At 47.5% G+C, this 20,605-nt stretch overlaps 1 protein-coding gene across 2 annotated transcripts in view; it reads right to left on the bottom strand.

Annotated features, from left to right (window-relative positions):
* Positions 1-20,605, bottom strand: part of GAB2 (GRB2 associated binding protein 2) — a 93,288-nt gene that overhangs the window by 2,908 nt on the left and 69,775 nt on the right. For both annotated transcript variants that reach the window (XM_069883292.1, XM_069883293.1), the window contains 7 exons: positions 13,795-14,035; positions 9,509-10,095; positions 8,500-8,594; positions 7,472-7,754; positions 4,339-4,429; positions 2,458-2,560; positions 1,525-1,650 (listed from right to left, as the gene is read on the bottom strand). In XM_069883292.1, the coding sequence (XP_069739393.1) occupies positions 1,525-1,650; positions 2,458-2,560; positions 4,339-4,429; positions 7,472-7,754; positions 8,500-8,594; positions 9,509-10,095; positions 13,795-14,035 (1,526 nt within the window). The remainder of the gene's footprint in view (positions 1-1,524; positions 1,651-2,457; positions 2,561-4,338; positions 4,430-7,471; positions 7,755-8,499; positions 8,595-9,508; positions 10,096-13,794; positions 14,036-20,605) is intronic.

Here is a 20,605-nt window from a genome sequence, read left to right as displayed (position 1 = left end):
GGTTGTAAATGTATTATCTATCTGCTGATACCGCAAATTCAGCATTTCATCTTGCTCATTTTCTTTAAAAGAATTCAAGAACTCTTACAGATACACATAAGTCCCAGCTCCATCTGTCTTAGCTGTGCTGACTCTACACTGTTACAGCACTAGACCATTTTCATCCCTAAAACAACAGACATGTTAGCAGGTTCATCAAGGAGACCTGCTGAGGGAGGAGGAGATACTATTTTCTGTACTTTCCTGAGTCCTGGAACTTTGTCTGCCTCTACAGTTATGTCAGAGGAACCCCAGCTGATTGCAACTGGAGCCAGATAATTATTTAATGGAATAAATTTCCCCTTCCAGATTGGGATAGAATTTAAATCGGTAATACCTGCAGGAACGTTGCTGGGTAGAAAGTAACAATCAAGGGACAACTGTCAAGTTTAAAGAAAATACCTAACCAGTGGAATGCTTTGCCTAGTAAACAAGGCAGTGTCTGAGAAATTTGAGGCCAGCTCTTCCCACAAAGATTTATACAATGCTTTGTCCTCCATTGTCCCCTTGCTCAGGTGCGGCTTCACTTGAGCCAGTCTCTCCTTCCTGCTTCCAGTTTGCTCAGGGTGGCACCAAGCAGGACCTGACTTTGGTCCCTCCCCAGCCCACTCTGTCACCTTTGGATGTTCTCTTCATCTTGGTATATGGCCTTGCTGGGGAGGCTGTGAAATCATCATCATCTGAGACTTTTAAGCTTCATCTGTCATCTCAGGAGAGATGGTTTCCTTTGGATGTGGGGAAGCCCCAAGGTCATTCTTTGCCCTATTTTCCTATGATTTGCTTTAAGATGGTGTTTGTTTCCCCTGCACATGAACCCAGAGAAAAGACACCAACATCTGGGGCTCTAGGCATTTCCACATTTCCACATGACAGAGGTCAATTCCCAATCCATCTTCTCCCATGGTTCTTTTTCATCAGGCAATGTCTTGAGGAGTTCAATGTAATCTAGCTTTTAAACATCAGCTTCAGTTTTTGAAAGCAGTTTGTACTTTTCCTACCCAAATGGAACCCCTTAAAAGCACCCAACTGACAGGAGACAGATGCTCAGTATTTTCTGAAAAAGTTCCTGAAAGTACCTCAGGGGAAACCCCAAGCCTGCTTTTGGAGGACTTGTTGTTCTGAAGGAGGAAAAGAACCTTCTCTGATACTTTTTGGAATTCCCCCTGAACATACAATCTCCAGCTGAATTTCTGGTCCAGCACAAAATTTACAATTTCCAGCTGAATTTCTGGTCTCATCAGCATCCTTGAAGCCCTGCACATCTATGCTTCTGGTGACACTTCCAGCAAGGCTACAGACTTGTCTGGAGACTGAGTCTCACCTAGAATAAAAATAGCAGTGGATCTGCAAGAAAATTCACATCTCTGAGGCTCCTGTGCCATATACTAACCCTACCCAGGGCTTTGGACCATGCTGTTGCCAAGGTGCACAAAACCCCTTGAAAATGCATCACTTTTAATCAGAAGATTATAAAATCCCCCATACCTTTCTGTGTGGCCCTGGGGAGCTTGGCTGGAAGTCCAGGGCCAGATAATCCACATTCCCCGAACTCTTTTTAGGTGCTGGGCTGTTGGTGCCACTAGGAACAGGAGAAGCAGAAATGGGGTTTTGCTAATGCAGGGAAGAGACAGGAGAGATAATGAGGATTAAAATGGTAAGAAGGAAAAAAAAAAGGAATTAACAAAACCTGGCAACAAGATGCCTTGGTGGCACTGTTTTGAAAGAGGTCCCCATCTGTATATGTGCTTACCTGCCTCTCTGGGACCAGGGCATGCTCTTGATTTTATTTATCTAAGTGGTTCTTCTGCCTTTGCATTGATTCTATTCACATGCCTGACATCAGATGTGGGCTTCAGCATGTCCCAGGAACCACACCTCAGTGAGGCCAGACCAGCTCTGGGACCTTCACTAAGGAGAGCTATGCTACACAGAGAACAGATTTCCTCTACCCCCCTAGTTACACAGTCTCAAAAATATGCTTCAAGTCAGCAGCTTTGCAGAGAGAGACAAAATCCCCTCCCTGTAAGCAGCGTCACTCACTGCTGCTGCTCTGATAGCCCCTGCCCTCCACACAAACATGAAGCAGCAGCGGTTAGGGGGACAAAAAACTGAAAAAAATCAACTTAAATCAGGAAAATAGACTGTGACAGACCATAGACATTTTTATTCACTCTTAATTCCTGGCAAAGTAGATGGTATATGTTCCTGCTCTCTTATAAAGTTAAAACCCAATGGGACATGTCATTTTAGGAACAGAAGACACTGTTTTGTGCTTGTAGGGATGTACATAAGGATGTACAACACATTCATCACAATGCTATCTGAACACTTCCATGTCATGAGCTAGGAATGTGTTTGCAGAGCTGGGGAATGTATACGTCCTGTCAGGACCATATATCTTAGCTTTGGGGCCCTTACCATTGCCACGTAGTTCTCCTCGCTGTCTCCCGAGTCAGTGCTGGTGATGCTCTGGGAGGAAACAGGGCGACAGTATTGCAAAGAGCCGGCGTTGAAACTCTGGCTGTAAGGACAAGGGTCAATGTGTTAACAGTGGGAGAGGGCAACATCTGATGCCTCCAAACATCACCATGTTCAAGTCTGGGAACTAGGCATGAAGAAGAGCTGATGGCACTGAGATTCTCCTAACCTGACCTTCCCATAGGGAAGAGAGGTTGTGGTCTTCTTGTAGTTTTCTTTCTAGGTCTCTTTAATAGCACCTTGTTTGCATGTTCTCATAGTTCTCCTGCAATCAGCTACATAAATCAGGCTCCATTAACTCTTTCATCTCACAGGAAATATTTAATTGTGGAGGATGCAGGGCCAGCTTTGGTGGAACTTCTCACCTCCAGCCTCATCACAGCTCCAGAATTTGTTTACTGTGCAGGGCTCTATCCCAATTTTTTTCTGGAAAACAAAACCTCAGAGGCATCGTCTTGCTTTCAATTGACCAAATCTAATTATACAGAATAACATAATGCAATAAGTGTCTGGCATTAAAGCTCATGTCTTAAAAAGCTATTTGTTGCCTTGCAGTAAAGGCAGGGTCATATGATTAGCTGATAAGGGAAAAATCCATTAGCTTCTCTGAGGTCAGACGTCTTGTCAATCAAACCTGACTTGTTGTTTCCTGATGCAGTGATTTCAGCACACAGCGCTCATGCCCTGCAGTCAGTCTCCACACTATTCAATTTATTAGAGGAGTCACAGCAGCCAAGCTTTGCTTCTGCCTTTCATTGGGCAACATCAGACCATGAATTAGCAGCAGAACAGGAATTGTGTGAATCCTGTTATTTTTGGCTGGCAGACTTTGCTCTGAAGTTCTTTGGTTTCATTTTGCAGACTTCCTTCAGGCTAGGCTTTTCTTTCAAGGCAATCAAACCACAGCTCAGTCAGATCATGCAAGTGTCACACTGCATTTTGAGACATCAGTGGGGTTTTTTGGAGGAAGATCTGGATGTGAAATTGTGCTCTGCACTCTCTGTGTGGCTGAGTCTGAGAGGCTCAGCTAGGTCACAAGATGCAGTGGACCACAGGTTCTGTGTCAGAGCCACAGCTCTCCGGGTGATGTCAGATCCCAGAAATAGGAAATATCTTCAAGGGATCTTAATTAGCTGCTCAGCCACATGCTGGGCTTTCATGTGGAATCCTGACCTAAATGAATTTATCGTCCTGCCACCAGCTGTACTGTGGCGAATACAACTCTGGCTCCTATAACACCCGACTAAGCTCATGAGGGGCCCAAGAGAAGAGCTTCTCTGCTTTAACAGCATCTGACCCAGGTCCTGAGTCTGGCTATGATGTGACCAAGGAAACCCTTGAGACCCAGCTTGCCGAGGTGTGGCAGGTTATTTTAGGAAAGAATTACTCCATAAATGCTCCTCTTCCCAGATAGCTCCTGAAGGTAAGGTATTGGGCAAGGTGGACTTTCATCCCAGTGCAGATGTTTGCATGGCATGACCCAAAACTGCAGCTTCTGTTTCTAAAACTGACAAAGAATATGATGAGGACTGAAGGGATCATCCAACTTCTGGAGAAATTTGGTTCTGCATCCAAAGTCTGAGCTGACTTCTACCCTGATTCAAGACGACCCATGAGAAAAGTGCCCCTTCAACAAAAAGAAATGGTGGGCCAGAAGAAACCTCTGCAGCAAGCAGAGGCAGAAGGACAGTTGACATCCCCCTTACACTCAGCCAGAAATGTTAATCCATGGCAGAGGTGACAGTGTGGCCACCAGTGAGAGCAAGATCAGAGATCTGTTGTCAGAGCAAAGTAAGAATTCATGCCTCAACCGTTACTCACCTTGGCCTGGACCAGGATTTTGTGATTGGTGATTTGAAGGGAAGCTCATCAATGACAGTGTTGTTCCTCAGGTCAAGTGGTGATGGCTTTGCTGGGGAGGAGAAAAGCCTTTATTTAGAGGCAGCATGCTCCTACAATGCAGTGACCATGACTGGTACAAGACGGTCCCCAACAAATTGTTGGTTCTGCTAATCAGCTCCCCAGACCTCCTTGATGATGACGAATACCCCTAACCAAAATCCCTGCACTCATTTATGCCATAACTGGGGGAAAACAGTGACTTTCTCCCTCTAACCCACAGCCCCAGCATGGCTTTTGAATGGCCCAGGGAACAGAGATCTGCTAAAAATGCTCAAACCTCAAAGTATAATAAACACATTCATTAGGGAGCTGTGATAACCTCTTAGATAAGGAAAAGACCAGGCTCTGTTAGTTCTGAGTTGCCTCTGGCCAGAGCATTTCCCCACAGGAAATGGGAAAGGATATCAGCAGGGTAACATGAAAGCTCTTCTCATCATGAGTGGTTCACCTGTGCTCCAGCCCCAGCCCTCGCCAAGCACGTTGATGGGGTTACGTGCTGACACGCTGATGTTGGGAGCCCTCCTCTTTGGCATCTCCTTGCTGACCTGTTTGGCCATGCTTTGGGGGAAGATTCGGAGGATGTAGGCAAAGTCCTGAGGGAAGCGCTGTCTAGAGCCAGCCAGTAGGAAACAGTAGGAGAAATTTGGGTCATCAGAATATGATACACAGATTTTGGGGTGGAGCATGGGGAGGGGTGCAGGCAAAGGGGGTGAAATCCTGTCTGTGATACGCGTCTCCTGCAAAGGCCAGGAGGGTTTGAGAAGATTTTCAGCTCATTTGCCGAAAAACGAGCCAATGGGGAAAAAAACCAGCTTGGCTGCGCAGAGAGCTTTCAGTGGATCTCAGAAAAAAAGGAGAAAGTATATGAGATTTGGAAGGAGAAGGCATCTCAGAAGGACTAAAAGGATGAAGTGAGATCATGCAGAGAGAAAATCAGAATGGCTAAAGCCCAACTAAAACTTAACTTGACCAAATTCTGTAAAAGATAATAACGTTCCTACAAATATATTAAAAAAAAAGGAGGGCCAAGGAGAATCACCATCTTTTACCAGATGCAGGGGGAATAACAGTGACAAAGGCTGAGGATAAGGCTGAGGTACTTAATACTTTCCTTGCCTCCATCTTTAATAGTAAGGTCAAATGTTCTCTGGGTACTCAGCCTCCTGAGCCATAAGAAAGGGAGGGAGAGGAGAACAAAGCCCCAGTGATCCAAGAGGAAATGATTAAGAGACCTGCTCGGCCAATTAGACATTCATAACTCCATGGTGCCAGATGGGATCCACCTGAGGGTATTGAGGGAGCTGGTGGAGGTGCTCAACAACCCCCTTTCCACCATCTACCAGAAGTCTTGGCTGACTGGGCAAGTTCTACTTGACCTGAGGTTGGCAAATGTTATGCTCATTTACAGAAAGGGTCAAAGGGAGGATCCGGGGAACTACAGGCCTGTCAGTCTGACCTTGGTGCCGAGGAAGGTCATGGGGCAGATCATCTTGAGTACTATCATACAGCACACACAAGACAACCCCGGGATTAAGCCCAGTCAACATGAGTTTATGAAAGGCAGGTCCCGACAAACTGACCTGATCTCCTTCTAAGATGAGGTGACCTGCTTAATGGATAACAGAAATATTATGTGGTGTACTTGGATGTGGTGTACTTGGATGTGGATGTACAGTGGATGTGGTGTACTTGGATGTGGATGTACCATGGATGTGGTGTACTTGGACTTCAGCAAAGCTTTTGATACCATTTCTCACAATATTCAGCTTGAGAAAGTGTCTACCACTGGCCTGAACAGGCATATCTTCTGCTGGGTAAAAAACTGGCTGGATGGCCAGGCCCAAAGAGCCATTGTAAATGGAGTTAAATCCAGTTGAAGGCCAGTCACAAGTGGTGCTCTCCAGGGCTAAGTGTTGGGTCTGGTTCTGCTCAATATCAATGATCCGGATGAGGGGATAGAGTGCAACCTTAGTAAGTTTGCTGGTGACACTAAGCTGGGAGGAAGTGTCAGTCTCCTTGAGGGTAGGATGGCTCTGCAGAAGGGTCTGAACAGGCTGGATTGATGGGCTGAGGCCATCGGGATGAGATTTAACAGGACCAAGTGCCAAGTCCTGCACTTGTGACACAACAACCCTATGCAGTGCTACAGATTAGGGGAAGAGTGGCTTGAAAGTTGCGTGGCAGAGAAGGACCTGGGGATGTTGGTTGACAGCAACTGAACATGAGCCAGCAGTTTGCCCAGGTGGCATCTTGGCTTGTATCAGAAACAGCGTGGCCAGCAGGACCAGGGAAGTGATTCTGCCCCTGTATGTGGCATCAGTGAGGACGCACCACGAATACTGTGCTCAGTTTTGGGCCCCTCACTACGAGAAAGACATTGAGGTCCTGGAGTGCGTCCAGAGAAGAGCAACAAAGATTGTGAAAGGGCTGGAGAACAAGTCTTATGAGGAGCAGCTAAGTGAACTGGGGTTCTTTAGTCTGGAGAAAAGGGGACTGAGGGGAGACCTTATCACTGTCTACAACCAGCTGAAAGGAGGTTGTAGTGAGGTGGGTGTTGGTCTCTTCTCCTAAGCGACAGGCAACAGGATAAGAGGGAATGGCCTCAAGTTGCACAGCGGGAGGTTCAGATTAGACACCAGGAAAAATTTCTTCACCTAAAGGGTTATTGGGCACTGGCAGAGGCTGCCCAGGGAGGAGGCTGAGTCACCATCCCTGGAGGTATTTAAAAGATGGATAGATGAAGTGCTCAGGTATATGATTTAGTAGTTGACAGTTATGGTTGGACTCAATGATGTCAAAGGCCTTTTCCAACCAAGCAATTCTATGATTCTGTGTTTGGTTTTTCAAGCACCACGAAAATTGCATTTGCACTGTAGTCCTCCTGAAAGAGGGAGGGGATGGGGAAAATCTGAAGATCTAACTGTGCTGGTAGCAGCAAATCACATCCCACATAGGACTGTACTGAGTGTGCAGAAGTTGACAGGTATAGTCCAAAGTATTATAAGAACAGAAAGATTTCTGGAAAGATTCACCCACAACCAACCATTCTTACCTTTCCGGTCCGGTTTGAGGTTGCGGTTGACTGGTGGGGGTTGGATTTCACTCAACCGTCTGTGGCACTGCACCATGGCTCCTCCTTTATGCACGGGGAGGGTGGCCGAGGACAGACCCACCAGGTCAAAGTGATGCGGCCCAGGGCTCATGGGGATGTAGAGATTCTGGGCGTTGTCGTTGGTTTTCTCAGTGTGGATCAGGGGTGAGGAACCAGGGTTCATGGGAACATAGTTGTCCTCAGAATCAGTGCTGTGGGAACGGGCCACTGCTGCCTTGGCTTGCTGGGGACAAGCAGGAGGACATGCTGTGAGCACCAGACACTGTTCAACTCCACTGTTCAACCGTCCTACTATAAACCTCTTCCTCTCATCATCAACAAATATGCACATGAAATGGGATTAACTCTGAAATCTCAGCACAGAGAGAAGGGATGGTATATCCCCTCCTTGACCTTCAGTGTGCACTGAGAGGGTCTACCTCCACTGTTTCCAACACACTGCAAGATCCTGAGTTCAGGGAAAGGTCTTAATCACCCAAACTTGAGCTTCTTCTCATGATCAGAGTGAGCTGCAGAAGCAAGCTTCACCTGGTAAGTAATTTTTCACTGGGCTCTGGTTGTGACTGAAGTGCAATATGAAAGGCTGCTTTAATGTCCTTTCCAGCTCAGGAATTCTTAGAAAGTGCACAAAAGAGGTTGTTCTGGCAACAGGTCAACATTCAGCTCAGCAGCATCATAGGATTTGGAGAAGCTCAACTCTCGGGTGCTTTTTTGGGTCAAAGCTCCAAACAGATATGCTCTGTGGAAGCATCCAGCTAAAGCTCTGCATGCTGTGCTGGATTAGGTGGTTGTTCCTCCACCTCTGCCCTGCAGGCCACCATGGTTCTAACTGAAATCAGTAATAAAGTTTTCTTGAACTAGCTCTGCAGGACTGGGCTGTGAGGTCCCATCTGGAACTGACTTGCCTCTGTATCTATAAGGTGCAAATGGTGCCTTTGCCACAGAGGTTGACATCCAGACCAACTCACCAGATAAGAGTTGTACCCATCGTTCATCGACTCGATTGACTGCACAGTGCTGCCACCTCCATGCTGGGGGTAATCGTACGTCTCGCAAGAAGAAGCTGTAACACAACCACAAATGCACAATGTGTCCCAGAGCAATTGCTAATAAAAGGGACTTCTGAAAACAAAATACAGGTGGAAGGTGGAATCTATTTTGATGATTGAGATGCTGGTGGGAAGACGTGGTTTTTAGCCCATGACAGACTCCCTGCTATGTTCCCTCCCAATGACCGTCTCTCTGATGTGTTAATGCAACTGCGTGTGCAGCATGGACCTAACCTGGTTCTGTCAAAGTGCTGCAAAATCCCAGGGGTGAAGATGTCAGATAAGGTAGATCATGGCGGCAAAACTGGGTTAAGGGAGAGCCCTGTTACAGCTCACTTGGCAGACATAAGGTCTGGCAGCCTCTGGTAAGGGGAGGACGGGGTAAGGATGGGGTACTAAGCTCTTAGACTGGTTTATCTACTGCTGAGCCTGGGTCTGATCTCAGCCTAAATGTTGCTGTTTAGGTAGGAGATGCAAGAGGCATTTCAGGGAGCTGTGTGTACAATTTACACTATGTTTTCTCTCCAGACACCTACTATAAGTTATTTTGCAACTATCTTATCCTAGGCACAAAGTTTGGAAAGGGTAAGCTCATACCCAGCCAATGGGAAGGTCATCTCTGCTGCACCAGGCATGTTGGGTCTTGGAGACATGCAAAATTACATCCCTGTCTGGAGAGCAAAATCAAGGTAGCTCCAGGCTGAAATGCATTCTGATAACCCTGTTTATGAACTGAGTCAGCAGGGTGCTGGGGATATCCCGCCATGCCCCCTGCATACAAAAAACAGGGCCAGATCCACACCAGGGAGACCATTGTGTTTGACAATGACAATAGCCACTCCAGCCCTACCGCAACCCAACAGGACCACCCCATCCAAGGCTGCTAGATAGGACAAAGCTCCCCCTGGCTCCCCATCCCTAAATTCACCTCGGTGCAGCCTGCTGTTCTCCACTGCTGGCAGCGTGTTTCTCCGGGGAATGGTGGCTGCCATGGGGGCCAGCCCTAAGCTTTCACCAGGCTGGGGTCGCTGAGGCGGGCTGCCCCACCGTGGCTCCGTCTGCCCAGGTTTCGGGGGCCGCGGGGGTGGTGTGGCAGGTGAGTCACTGGCAGCCACAGCCAGAGCATTGTGGTTCTTGTCCAGTGTAAATGTCCTGGGGATCTGGTAGACAGAGAGTGGTGTGGCAGGGATGTCATAGGAATCCATGGAGAGCTCCCCAAACTCCTTGCATAGGGTGTTGTTAGGAGTCTTGTAGGTGTAGACCTCCTCGTTATCTGTTTCAGAGCTGGTAAGGCTTGACTTGGGGTGGGTGTAGGAACCAAAGGAGCGCGGGAGGTCATATGCACTGTCTCTGAACTCCGAGTTGTGCCGGATGGGTTTTGGTAGGCTGTAAAAGCCGTGGAGTTGCCCACCAATGCCATTCACACAGTGCCCATTGCCCTGTGAGAGCTTCTGGACTGCTGTGTCGCTCCGCATGAAGAAGGCTGACCTCGTGGCTTGGGAGAAGCTGGCACTCCTGCAGAGGAAGGGGAAAAGAGAGCTGAGATAGGGGGAGAGCCAGTCCTGGGGTGCACTGAGCTCTGCTCCCCTGATTTGTCACCCTCCTGACCAGCATTGCTAAACTCCAGGGTAAGGTGAACATAGACCCTTCCAAGTGTTCCCACAACCCATTTTGTCCTGAAACACCTTCAAAACGACCCTGTAATGTGGTGAGACATAAATTCAGACATAAATTGCTCCAAATGGGTGATCTTCACACCAGCTGACAGTGACCCAAGACACAGCTGTGAAGAACCACTCCTTGAGCATCATAGTCACATGTAGGCTGCCCCTCCGCAATGCAGGAGGGAGGCTGGCTCACACCTCTGCCTTGCAATATGTTTGAGAGGGACTGGAAAAATTCCTGATGGGGATTATTTCCAAGCCTCCAGCCACACTGCCACCCTTCCTTCTTGCAGGGCAAGCCCTGGGGGAGCAAGAACACTCCTCAGCTGGGATTTGCAGCCCTGATTCCTCCTGCAGGATAGGTAGGAATGAGCCTCAAGACTTAATTAAGATTTATAAAAGCCCCTGAGTCCACCGGGGTGACTTGGGTAGTGTGGTCATTAGGTCCATGACTTGCTAATGACTCCTTGATTTGTATTGTATCAATGCCTGGGAGACACCAGCCAGGACAGACCTGGTCCACTGCTCCTCTGCAAATTCCTACCAAGGTGCTTAATTTCTGTCTGCATGTTTTATCTCTCCTATTGCTTACTCTTTTGATGCTCCAGTGTTGCAGAAGATAATAAGCCCCATGGCCTTTGCTTTATGTGCCCCTTACTCCAGTAGATGACATTTTCTTGAGTAAGAGGATTCTTGAATTGGTCACTTGGACTTTTCTGTCCCCCTACCTCAACCCCCATTCCACAACATGTGGGGAAATGTGAGCATTGCTGTGGAAGCACTGGGACACAAGGGCAAGAAGATGCAGAGCCAAATATAGGTGACGATGATGCCCTCCTCCAAGCTGTCCCCTCACCAGGGGAGGTTTAGGCTGGACATTAGGAAAAAATGTTTCACAGAAAGGGTCACTGGGCACTGGAACAGGCTGCCCAGGGAGGTGGTTGAGTCCCCTTCCCTGGAGGTGTTTAAGGCACGGGTGGACGAGGTGCTGAGGGGCATGGTTTAGTGTTTGATAGGAATGGTTGGACTCGATGATCCGGTGGGTCTTTTCCAACCTGGTTATTCTATGATTCTAAGAAGTGTGGAAGAAGAAAATACAGTAAAGCTCCAAAAAAAACCTTACCCTGCCATGAAGAGTTAATGCATACAAACCAGGAGAGGCTAACAGGTAGCCTTGGGCTGGGTCTTTTTATCTTGCAGGAGTAAAACCATGCACGGGTCAGGCTTCTGCGGACCACAGCTCACAGCCAGCCCCATTTAAAAAACTCCCTATGGAAGAAAGTCTTGCCCTGTACTAATCACTGCACTGGAAAAAGTGAACTGATTGTATGTGGAGGTTCCAGTGGTGGAAAATGACTGGGGAAACGCCAGCCCTATAGGAAAAGCTGGGAGATGCTGGATTACACTGCTCCAGCAAAGTTTACGCTCTGTAGGGACTACAGCGACTTTTTCATGGAGCCAGCACGAGATGGCGCTCAGAAATAGGGCTTATTTGGGGAAAAAAATAAGTGATGCTGGGATATGGCATGAACCCCTGCTGCCTTTGGAATGCAGTCCACCCAGGCGAGGCTTGGGCTCTGGCAGGGTCCTTTTGGCTTGGGACTGGAAGCGTCTCATTCAGCCAATTAGCTACTATTACCCTCATTTTATGGATGAGTAAAGTAAGAGCTCCAGAGCTGAAAGGGGAGAGACTCTCTAGTCCTGCAGCCCGGCCCCATCCACTGGGCATTGATCATTGATTGGGTGATTATTTCTGGCCCAGTTGCAGAAGCTGCTGCTGGCCAGTTTGCCTCTGCCCACCAAAACATCAGTGCTTTCTCCTTCCACCTCTAGGTCCCAGCTATGCTTGGGCTCTCAGAGGGTGGCTTTTACGTATCCTCACAGCTTAAGAATCAGAGGGTCTTTTTTTAAACACTGTTCCATTAACTCCATCTGAAGTTAATTTGTCTGAGTCTTTTTCTGTTGTTGTTTTTTGGGTAGGGAAAGGCAGCTGCAGCAGGAAAGCCCAGTGGAGGCTGCAGCCCAGGCTCTGCTCTCACCCCACACCAGCTGGGCTCCAACCGCCTCTCCTTCCCTCCCTCCTTCCCTCCTCACTGCTCTTGGGAGCCAAAACACTTCACGCCAAAAAAACTCCTTGCTATTTAAGGCAACCGGCTGGGTCTGGAGGCGGAGAGCTGCTGCTTCCTCAGAAATACTGTGTTGCACGCCACAGGCTGCTGTGAAGCCCAGCAAGCTCTGGGCTACAGCAGGAATGAAGGGTAGCGTGATGCAAACCCTGCCCATCCCTCTGCTCCTGCTTATTTCTGATTAAAGGCAGGAACTGGGGCCCCGTGTGCAGAGTCATAGAGTGGCTGAGGTTGGAAGCGAACTCTGGAGGTCATCTGGTCCATCAACCCTGCTCAGGCAGGGCCACCCAGAGCCACTTGCCCAGGACCATGTCCAGACGGCTTCAGAATATCTCAAAGGATGGAGACCCCACAACCTCCCTGGGCAACCTGTGCCAGTGCTCAGTCATTCTCACATTGAAAAAGTGTTTCCTGATGGCCAGAAGGAACCTTCTGTGTCTCAGCTTGTGCCCGTTGCCTTTGGTGCTGGCACTGGACACCACTGAAAAGAGCCTGGCTCCATCTTCTTTGCAGCCCCCTTCAGGTATTTATATGCATTTATGAGATCCCTCCATGAGCCTTCTCTAGGCTGAACAGCATCACATCTGTCAGCCTTTCAATATAGGAGAGATGCTCCAGCCTCTTCAGCATCTTCATGGCCCTTTGCCAAACTGTCTCCAGTACATCAATGTCTCTCTTGTACTGTGGAGCCCAGCACTGCACCCAGCACTCTAGGTATAGTCTCACCAGTGCTGAGTACAGAGGGAAAGGAGCACCTCCCTCGACCTGCTTGGCAATACTTTCTCTACTGCAGTGCAGGACACCATTAGCCTTCTTCATAGTAAGGACCCATTGCTGGCTCATGCTCATCTTGGCATCCACCAGGATCCCCAGGTCCTTTTCTGCCAAGATGTTTTCCATCTGGGTGGCCACCAGCATACATTGGTGCTTGGGGTTGTTCCTGCCCAGAAGCAGGACTTTACCCTTCTCCTCGTTGAACTTAATGGGGTTCCTGCTAGCTCATTTCTCCAGTCTGTTGAAGTCCCACTGGTATATCAGCTACTCCTCCCAGCTTGGTGTCAGCAAACTGGTTGATGGTACATTCTGACCCATGTTCCAGATCATTAATGAAGATGGTAAACAGGACTGGACCCAGTACTGACCCTAGCTGACTGGCCTCCAACTAGACTTTGTACCACTGGTGACCACCCTCTGGATCTGGCCATTCAGTCTCTTTTTAATAGAACCCAGAAAGCCAAGAGAGCCCGGAGCTCAGGAGATCGCTGCCCTGACCTCCTCTTCCTAACTGCGATGAGATAAGATCATTGCTCAGGGCTTTCTCCAGCTGGGTTTTACAGACCTACAAGGATGGAAGTACATTAGGCCACTCACCCCCAGCCACCCTCAGTTGTCCCTGAGGTTTGCTCCCGGGTGGGATACAATACCTTGCATTTTCTGACTTCCTGCTCATACACTGGTGGAGAAAAAGGTAGTCCTGGGGCGCACTGGCAGACAGGGTGCTCTGGAGGTGGCTGGCAGGTGAGTCAAAGGTGAACAGGGTGGGCTGGCTAGAGTGAGATGGTGCTGAGGACTTGCGCTCCCGCAGCAGGTGGTGGCTGGCACCGCTGAGCTCTGCCGGGGAGGACCGTGGTGCGTGGTTCATGGGGGCGATGCTCCTCAGGGTGTCTGTGCAGGGAAAAAACACACCAATAAGTGGCTGAATCTAGCAGCCCCACAGCCTGTGTTCCTGAGATTTTCCTTACTTAAATGATCTGGCATTTATAGAGGATTGTGGTGTTTGCTTAGGTCTGAGTGATGCATTCAGTGGCAGGCTCCTCTACTTAGAGCACATGCAACTATAGGTATCATGTAGGGAAATAAATGTTTTGTCATATTCTACAATTTTACTATATTTTATCATTCTACCGTATTTTATCACATGCTTAGTGGCTTGTGGGGATGTCTCAGGATGTCAGCCCAATTCACAGGGATCTCAGTGGGTTGTTAAAATCTGGTTAAAAAGGACAAGGAAGAGAAGCACTTTCACATCACAGTTTCTTCTTCTGTCTTTTCTTAAAGACTTTTTGTAGATGGCTTTAGAGATGTGATTTAAGTCATTTCCATGGCTCTGTGTAAGGGCATCACCGCTGTCCTTTTACAGTTGGGTAAATGGAGGCACAGGGTAGGAACGTGGATGGACATAAGGCAACAGAGATCAAACATTCCCTCATTCCCCAGTTCTCTATTAATCTTGTGAACTCAAAAGAATTCCTGCTGTTTTCTGCTAGTAAAATGGGATGCAGACCCGAGGCCTGACTACTAGTGCCTGCTTCCCTTTCTCAAGGAGAAACATACTTTAAAATATTAAATTTATTTAAAAGGAGAATATGCCAGAGGTCAGGAGTAATAACCTGGCTACTGCATCCCTCTAATAAGCATGCTTCAAGAATCTGACCTAGGGATGAATTTTTACAGCCAAGCTGTAAACCCCCCCTTATAAAAAAAGCCCCAACTCTAAAACTGCAGAAAACTTGCAAGCTGCAGAATGTTTTTGAAAGTAGATCCATCCCTGGCTGCAGAAGACCATGCATAAGATTTGGCCTGTGAATAACACTCATTGTGGTTCACTGAAGTCACTTGTTACAATAGCTGTGATTTACATTTATTTGGTGCTAAAGCAAAACACACAAAACCCCCAAACCTTAACAAAAGGATCATCTTTCTCCAGGCAGATCCACTCATTTTCTGGCTACCACTGATTTAGGGATTGCTCCCACGTTTCCCCCAAAACAATGTCCACCTGCTCCTCAAATTTGACTTGACACCCATAAGGAAACCTTCTCACACATAGGGACAAGGAGGATCTTATAGATTTCCAATCTCTTTTTTTTTCCCATCCCTTCCCTCAAATCCCAGATTCTACCAGAAATTTTGGGCTTGACTGCCTCATGCTGCAGATAAATGAGTTCTCTGTGAAATGGCTGTCATGGCTTGGACAAGGAGATACTCCACACAGGGTGATTCTTCACTGTCTTCTGAATTGTGTCAAGATACAAAATCGATCTGTCTGCCACTCCTTCACTGCTGCTGCTTTCTTTTCCCCCCTAGCACTGCTGCAAACTTCACCCGATGCAGAAAACGTACATTAATAAAAGCCAAAGAGCGTGGCTCAACTCTGTTGTTTGGTTTGTGCTAAACACATAAAGGATCAATATTTTAACACTGACATTAATGTTGGGGGATGAGAGCTTAAAACTCTGATTCCTGCCTTCTTTGTATGGGCATTAAAGATCCCTTGGTGCTTTTCATGGGAGTAAACGGCTGCCCTGGTGTCCCTGGACAAAACAGTGCCTTGACTCTCATTCTTATTAAATATTTATCCCGTAGTAGTACAGTCTGATCCCCATTGGAAAAGGACTCTTGAGAGCTCTTTGCGTCCCACACCTTAGTCCCTAATCAAGCGATTTGAGCTCAACCAGTGTGGTAGAGCCCAGACCCACAGTGCTATCAAAATCAGGGGGGCTGCACTCAAAATGCCTCTCATAAACAGACCCCTGGCCTTGCTGCTTCCCAAATCATGGGCAAGAATTGCCCATGACATTGGACTTTAGCCAAGACTCTTCCAAGGATGGGATGAGAATGACAGGTTGGTGTCGTGTCCCCATCACAGTACGAAGGTTGCCTCTGGGTTCAACTGTGAACTGTGCTGGGTTGGGGTCCCTCTGCCCCAAGCAGTCCTCCAACATTATCCCTGTGGGCTCTGTGCTTGCCATTGTATGGAGAAGCCATGGCAGGCCCAAATACACTTGGGAGTTAGAAATTACACTGATTTGATTGTGCCAACACAGGTTAACAGAAGAGCTAGTGCTGCATGAAGAAGACAGCACCCAGCATCCTACCGGGGCACAGCAAATCCAAATCGTAACAATTTGAGGAGCCCAATGGATCCTGCATTGCCAGGACATCCTAATATTTTCCTAAAAATAAGTCTGATTTGGGGAAATTGGAGAGCACAACACAGAAGATGAGCTCAGTGAAAGCAGCAAGGATTACTCTGTCGTTTTTTCTGACTGCATAAAAGGAAAAGGGGGACCAAGGGGAGCAAGCAGCAATGCCCAGTAAAAGCACAATGCTTCCCTAGGGGAAGCTGCTTTATTGATGTCCTCATTGATTTTCAAAATGAATTCCCAGCTCGCTTCCCGCAGTGACCCGGCCACCAAGAGCATTAGCAGGAGCAAATTCAGGACTCACGTACTCCGTTAGGTCTGTGAGATGAACTCCGTAATAGCAGGTGAGAGATGGATTGCTTTGTGGGCTTGGAAGGGTATTGCAAGGGCTGAGAAGATAAATCCTGCAGCTGTAGAAGCCAACTGCCAAGATTGCTCTGTATTTTTTACAGATTTCGGGGGTTTTTTACTATAAAAAAGGGCAGCTTGTGTGCCCAGGTCACATGCTGATGATTGATCCTGCTGTGGGGTAGAAAAGGAGGCAAGAAAGGAAATGGAGGCAGAAAAATAGTGTTTGATGACTAGTACATGCTAAAGAAAAAGGCAAGACATTTGTGTTCCTCACAGAGAGAGGTCATCATGAGGGTAAGTCATACAGAGTGAATTACGAGCCACAGGTCCCAAAGCCATTTCAACTCACAGTGCCACAGAGCCTAGCTCCCAAGCAATGAGGCTCCTTTCCCATGTCCATATGGGGCACATCGTGAAAACCTTCCAAGAATCCTACATGGCTGCCTCTGGGAATTGGTGGCACCCACATCATAACCGAAGATGCTCAACTAAATCAGGCCATGAGCTGAAAAGAATGATTATAGAATTGTAGAATGGTTTGGGCTGGAAGGGACCTTAAAGATCATCTAGATCCAGCCCCCCTGCCACAGACAGAGACACCTTCCAGGTTGCTTAAAGTCTCAACCAACATTTCTTCTTAATATCTAATCTTCTGTCCCTCATGGCCATCTGCCTTAGGGCCATGGATAAATCTGTGGTCCTCTTGTGTTTAACAGCATGGATGTAGCCTGAAAATCTCTTGGCTTTATGTTGAGGGAATGTATCAAATACAGCCAAGGAGGGATAAGATCCTGTTCCGGTTCCTACTGCCATTCCCAGTGGAACAGAGTTGAAGTTACGTAGTGGGGCCATGTGGGAAGTGTCATCTTAACCCCACGTTTCTTGGCCAGTTCTCTTCTGAGTTCTGTGAACTGGACTCTCACGGTTTGGAAAAGGCAATGTTGGATGCCTACAACTTAAAAGTACAATGTCAGCAGCATGACTTGCATGCATACATCTTGCAGGGCTCATGCTACAGCTGTCATGCTGGTCCCAGCGAGAACGCTCAGAGCCAGCACAGCCCTGCAAAACTCCATGGTGCTGGGTGGGCTTCAGTTGGTCAGAAGCTCAGCACTCACTAGTTCAGGTTAAGATGTGCTTTTTTGTCCATGTGTTACAGCAAAGTGGGGAAAAAACCTCCTCGCAACTCCATTCCCAAAACAAAAATATGCAACTGCCAGCACGGCCGGCAATGGGACAGACTAGGCTGGGAGCCAGGAATTTTTTATGAATGTTTTCAATTCTCCAAAGACATATTTCCCTCCTTGCTGACAGCTCTGAATTCCTTTGCTCAAAGTGCTGAACTATTGCTGTGTGCTCATAGCTTCACACGATGTTCCTGAGCTTATCTGAGCAAAATAATTACTCAGCCTCCTTTGGAAATTATTGCTCAGAATGGCCTTTTTCACTGGAGCTGTGATGTCAGCTTTCCCCACCTGAAGGCACAGGCTGAGACTACAACTCCCTGTATCCCATGGACTTGAAATTACGCCCCTGGAAAGGCAGCAATTTTTGGTGTAGCTAAATCCCTATGCTCCTGTCAATGGTCACAGCAAAGGTACCAGGTTTGCTTGGCACCCCTGAGTGGCACCAAATTCTCCGTGATGCCCACACCACACTGGCAAGGACGGGCTGGTCCAGGGGACCTTGCAGACAAGGGCTCCTCAGATATGACTTGGCAAATAAAGCCATGAAATGCACTACTGCACTTTGTGCCAGTACAGCTGATGAGATTTAATTTTCAGGAGGGAAAATTAGAAATCTATTAGAAATAATCCCGAGGAGGGCATGGGCAGAGTGTGCTCATGTGTTATCATCTTCCCTAGTCTTTGGATCAGCTCCATCATTTGTTAGCAAAAAAAGGGGGAACCTTCCTCTGTGGGAATCTGCCTGCACCTCTGCTTTCACTATTGGCTCACTCCTCGAGCACAAATACAAAAAAATATTTAAAAAAAGATAAACAACCCTACCACAACAATTCCTCCGTGTACTTCTCCTGGCAGAGAAAGAACAAATAACATGTCCGATGGATGAGTCACCAAGCCACCATGCTGCCAGCAGGCCCTGGGATGCCATGAGGATGAGCATGGCATCCCAGGAAGGTTTATTTACCAAGCTTTCCGTATCTCCTCTGAGCTGGATGGTATTTGGAAAAGCTGTTGCTAGACCAAGGATGCCTTGATAGATTGCCCACTGAAGTTTTCCTCCAGCAGGTTGGTGGAAAAGGGCATCTGATTTGAATAATTTCCTCTCCCTGGTTTCCATTGGGGTCGGGAATTGTGTGCAAAGACATAGGTACCCTAATATTCATCATTGCCCGAATTTTGGGTGCTGAGCAGGGGGAGTGGAGCTCTCCAAAAGTGAGGATGGGGTAAGGTAGGACTTGCCACAGCTGCATCCTCCATTGCAGAGGAGCTGAAGGGTGAGGACAAAAATGACATCAGGCTTTTGAGCTTTTCCTTTCCACCTTCTGCTGCTTATTTCCATTTGCTTTGAGAAACTGGTCAGAACAGACTGGCCAAGGGAAAAGAAGAGCACCACTGCTTTACATACAAGGATCTGCTGCACAAAGGGCTAAGGATATGGTTTCTTTTACCCAGTTTCATCCCTCTAAATTATACTTAGCCTAAGCTGATCCCGTTTAGGTTTCCTTTAACAATAACAGAGAAATCTCCCATTTATTTAAGCATCCAGCATAGGATGGGGACAATTACCCAAGAAAGAGCTGATGGGAGAGACAGTGAGACAAAGATGAGTGGCAATAAATAGCATCATCTCTGCCCATGACTGTCAACGTTCTGCCTTCATTTGTACGAAACTACTGAAAAAGAGTGGTAATGTAAGAGTGTTTGTCTCAGAGGAGCATGGAAACTGGGGGAAAAAATCACAGTGCTGGAGAGTGAGTGAGTGAGTGAGTGAGTGAGAAGAGAGGGAAAGGAGCCAAGTCAGATCATCCTGACCTCAAAGCATTATATATCTCAGTTATTTTAACAGCAATCAATACTTTGAAGGACAAAGGGGCAGAAGGAAGAGACACTGCAATAGAAATGATGTGATGCTTCTCCCTGGAGAACACGGGTTTGCTTCTGTGAGATGAGGCTGTGCCTAAAATCCCATTTCTGCCCTGGGAAACATCTCTTGGTGGCAGCGACCCAGCTCTGTATCATATCAGCACGCCCTGCACACAGCGGCTACCCTTTAAAGGGAAAATCTGTCACTTGATTGCGGAGGTCAACCTTTTATGTCAATATTTGGAGGTCTAACATTTGGCCAGATGGGGTTGTCTGGTGTGCACCTATTTATTTTTGCTTTAAGGGCTCCAGTGTTGGAGATAAAAGCAGATGAATGTAGATGCTTACAGCCCTGGCTTACGTGTGACCTTGAGCACTCCACTTGGGACATCCTTATCTGAGAGTCCTGGAGTGGGACAATGACCTATAGCCAGGGATGAAGGGCAATCCCAGGGTGGCAATGTGGGCTGAGACAGGCTTCATTTTCTCCACAGAACCAGCCCCATCTCCAGTCCTCTACTTCATGAATCTTCATATCTGACATTGCAAACCCAATTTGATGAAGGATTACATGCAGAAAAAAAAAAAAGGACAGAAAAAGTCTGGAACAGAGGGAAAAGGCAAAGATGTTGGGCTGTAACTGTATAAAGCACAAAGTGGTCTCAAAGAAGTTATTTTTGCCTTTTTCAGGGTAGGGATAAGGTGGCAAAGACATGGCAATGAGGATGTGAAGAATTACCTGCTTTCTGTCTGTGGGTGGAACATGCAATTCCCATGGATGCCAAGGGCATCCTTAACAAATCTGCCTGGAGGTATGAGTGGTCTGTGGAGACTAGTGCTGCAGGACAGGGCTGAAGTAAATAATTCCTACAAACTATCGATAGAGATAATGCATTTATATGAGAAAA

This window comes from Phaenicophaeus curvirostris, chromosome 1 (assembly GCF_032191515.1).
Source record: "Phaenicophaeus curvirostris isolate KB17595 chromosome 1, BPBGC_Pcur_1.0, whole genome shotgun sequence".
Lineage (NCBI taxonomy): Eukaryota > Metazoa > Chordata > Aves > Cuculiformes > Cuculidae > Phaenicophaeus > Phaenicophaeus curvirostris.
This window is presented reverse-complemented; position numbering and strand designations above follow the sequence as displayed.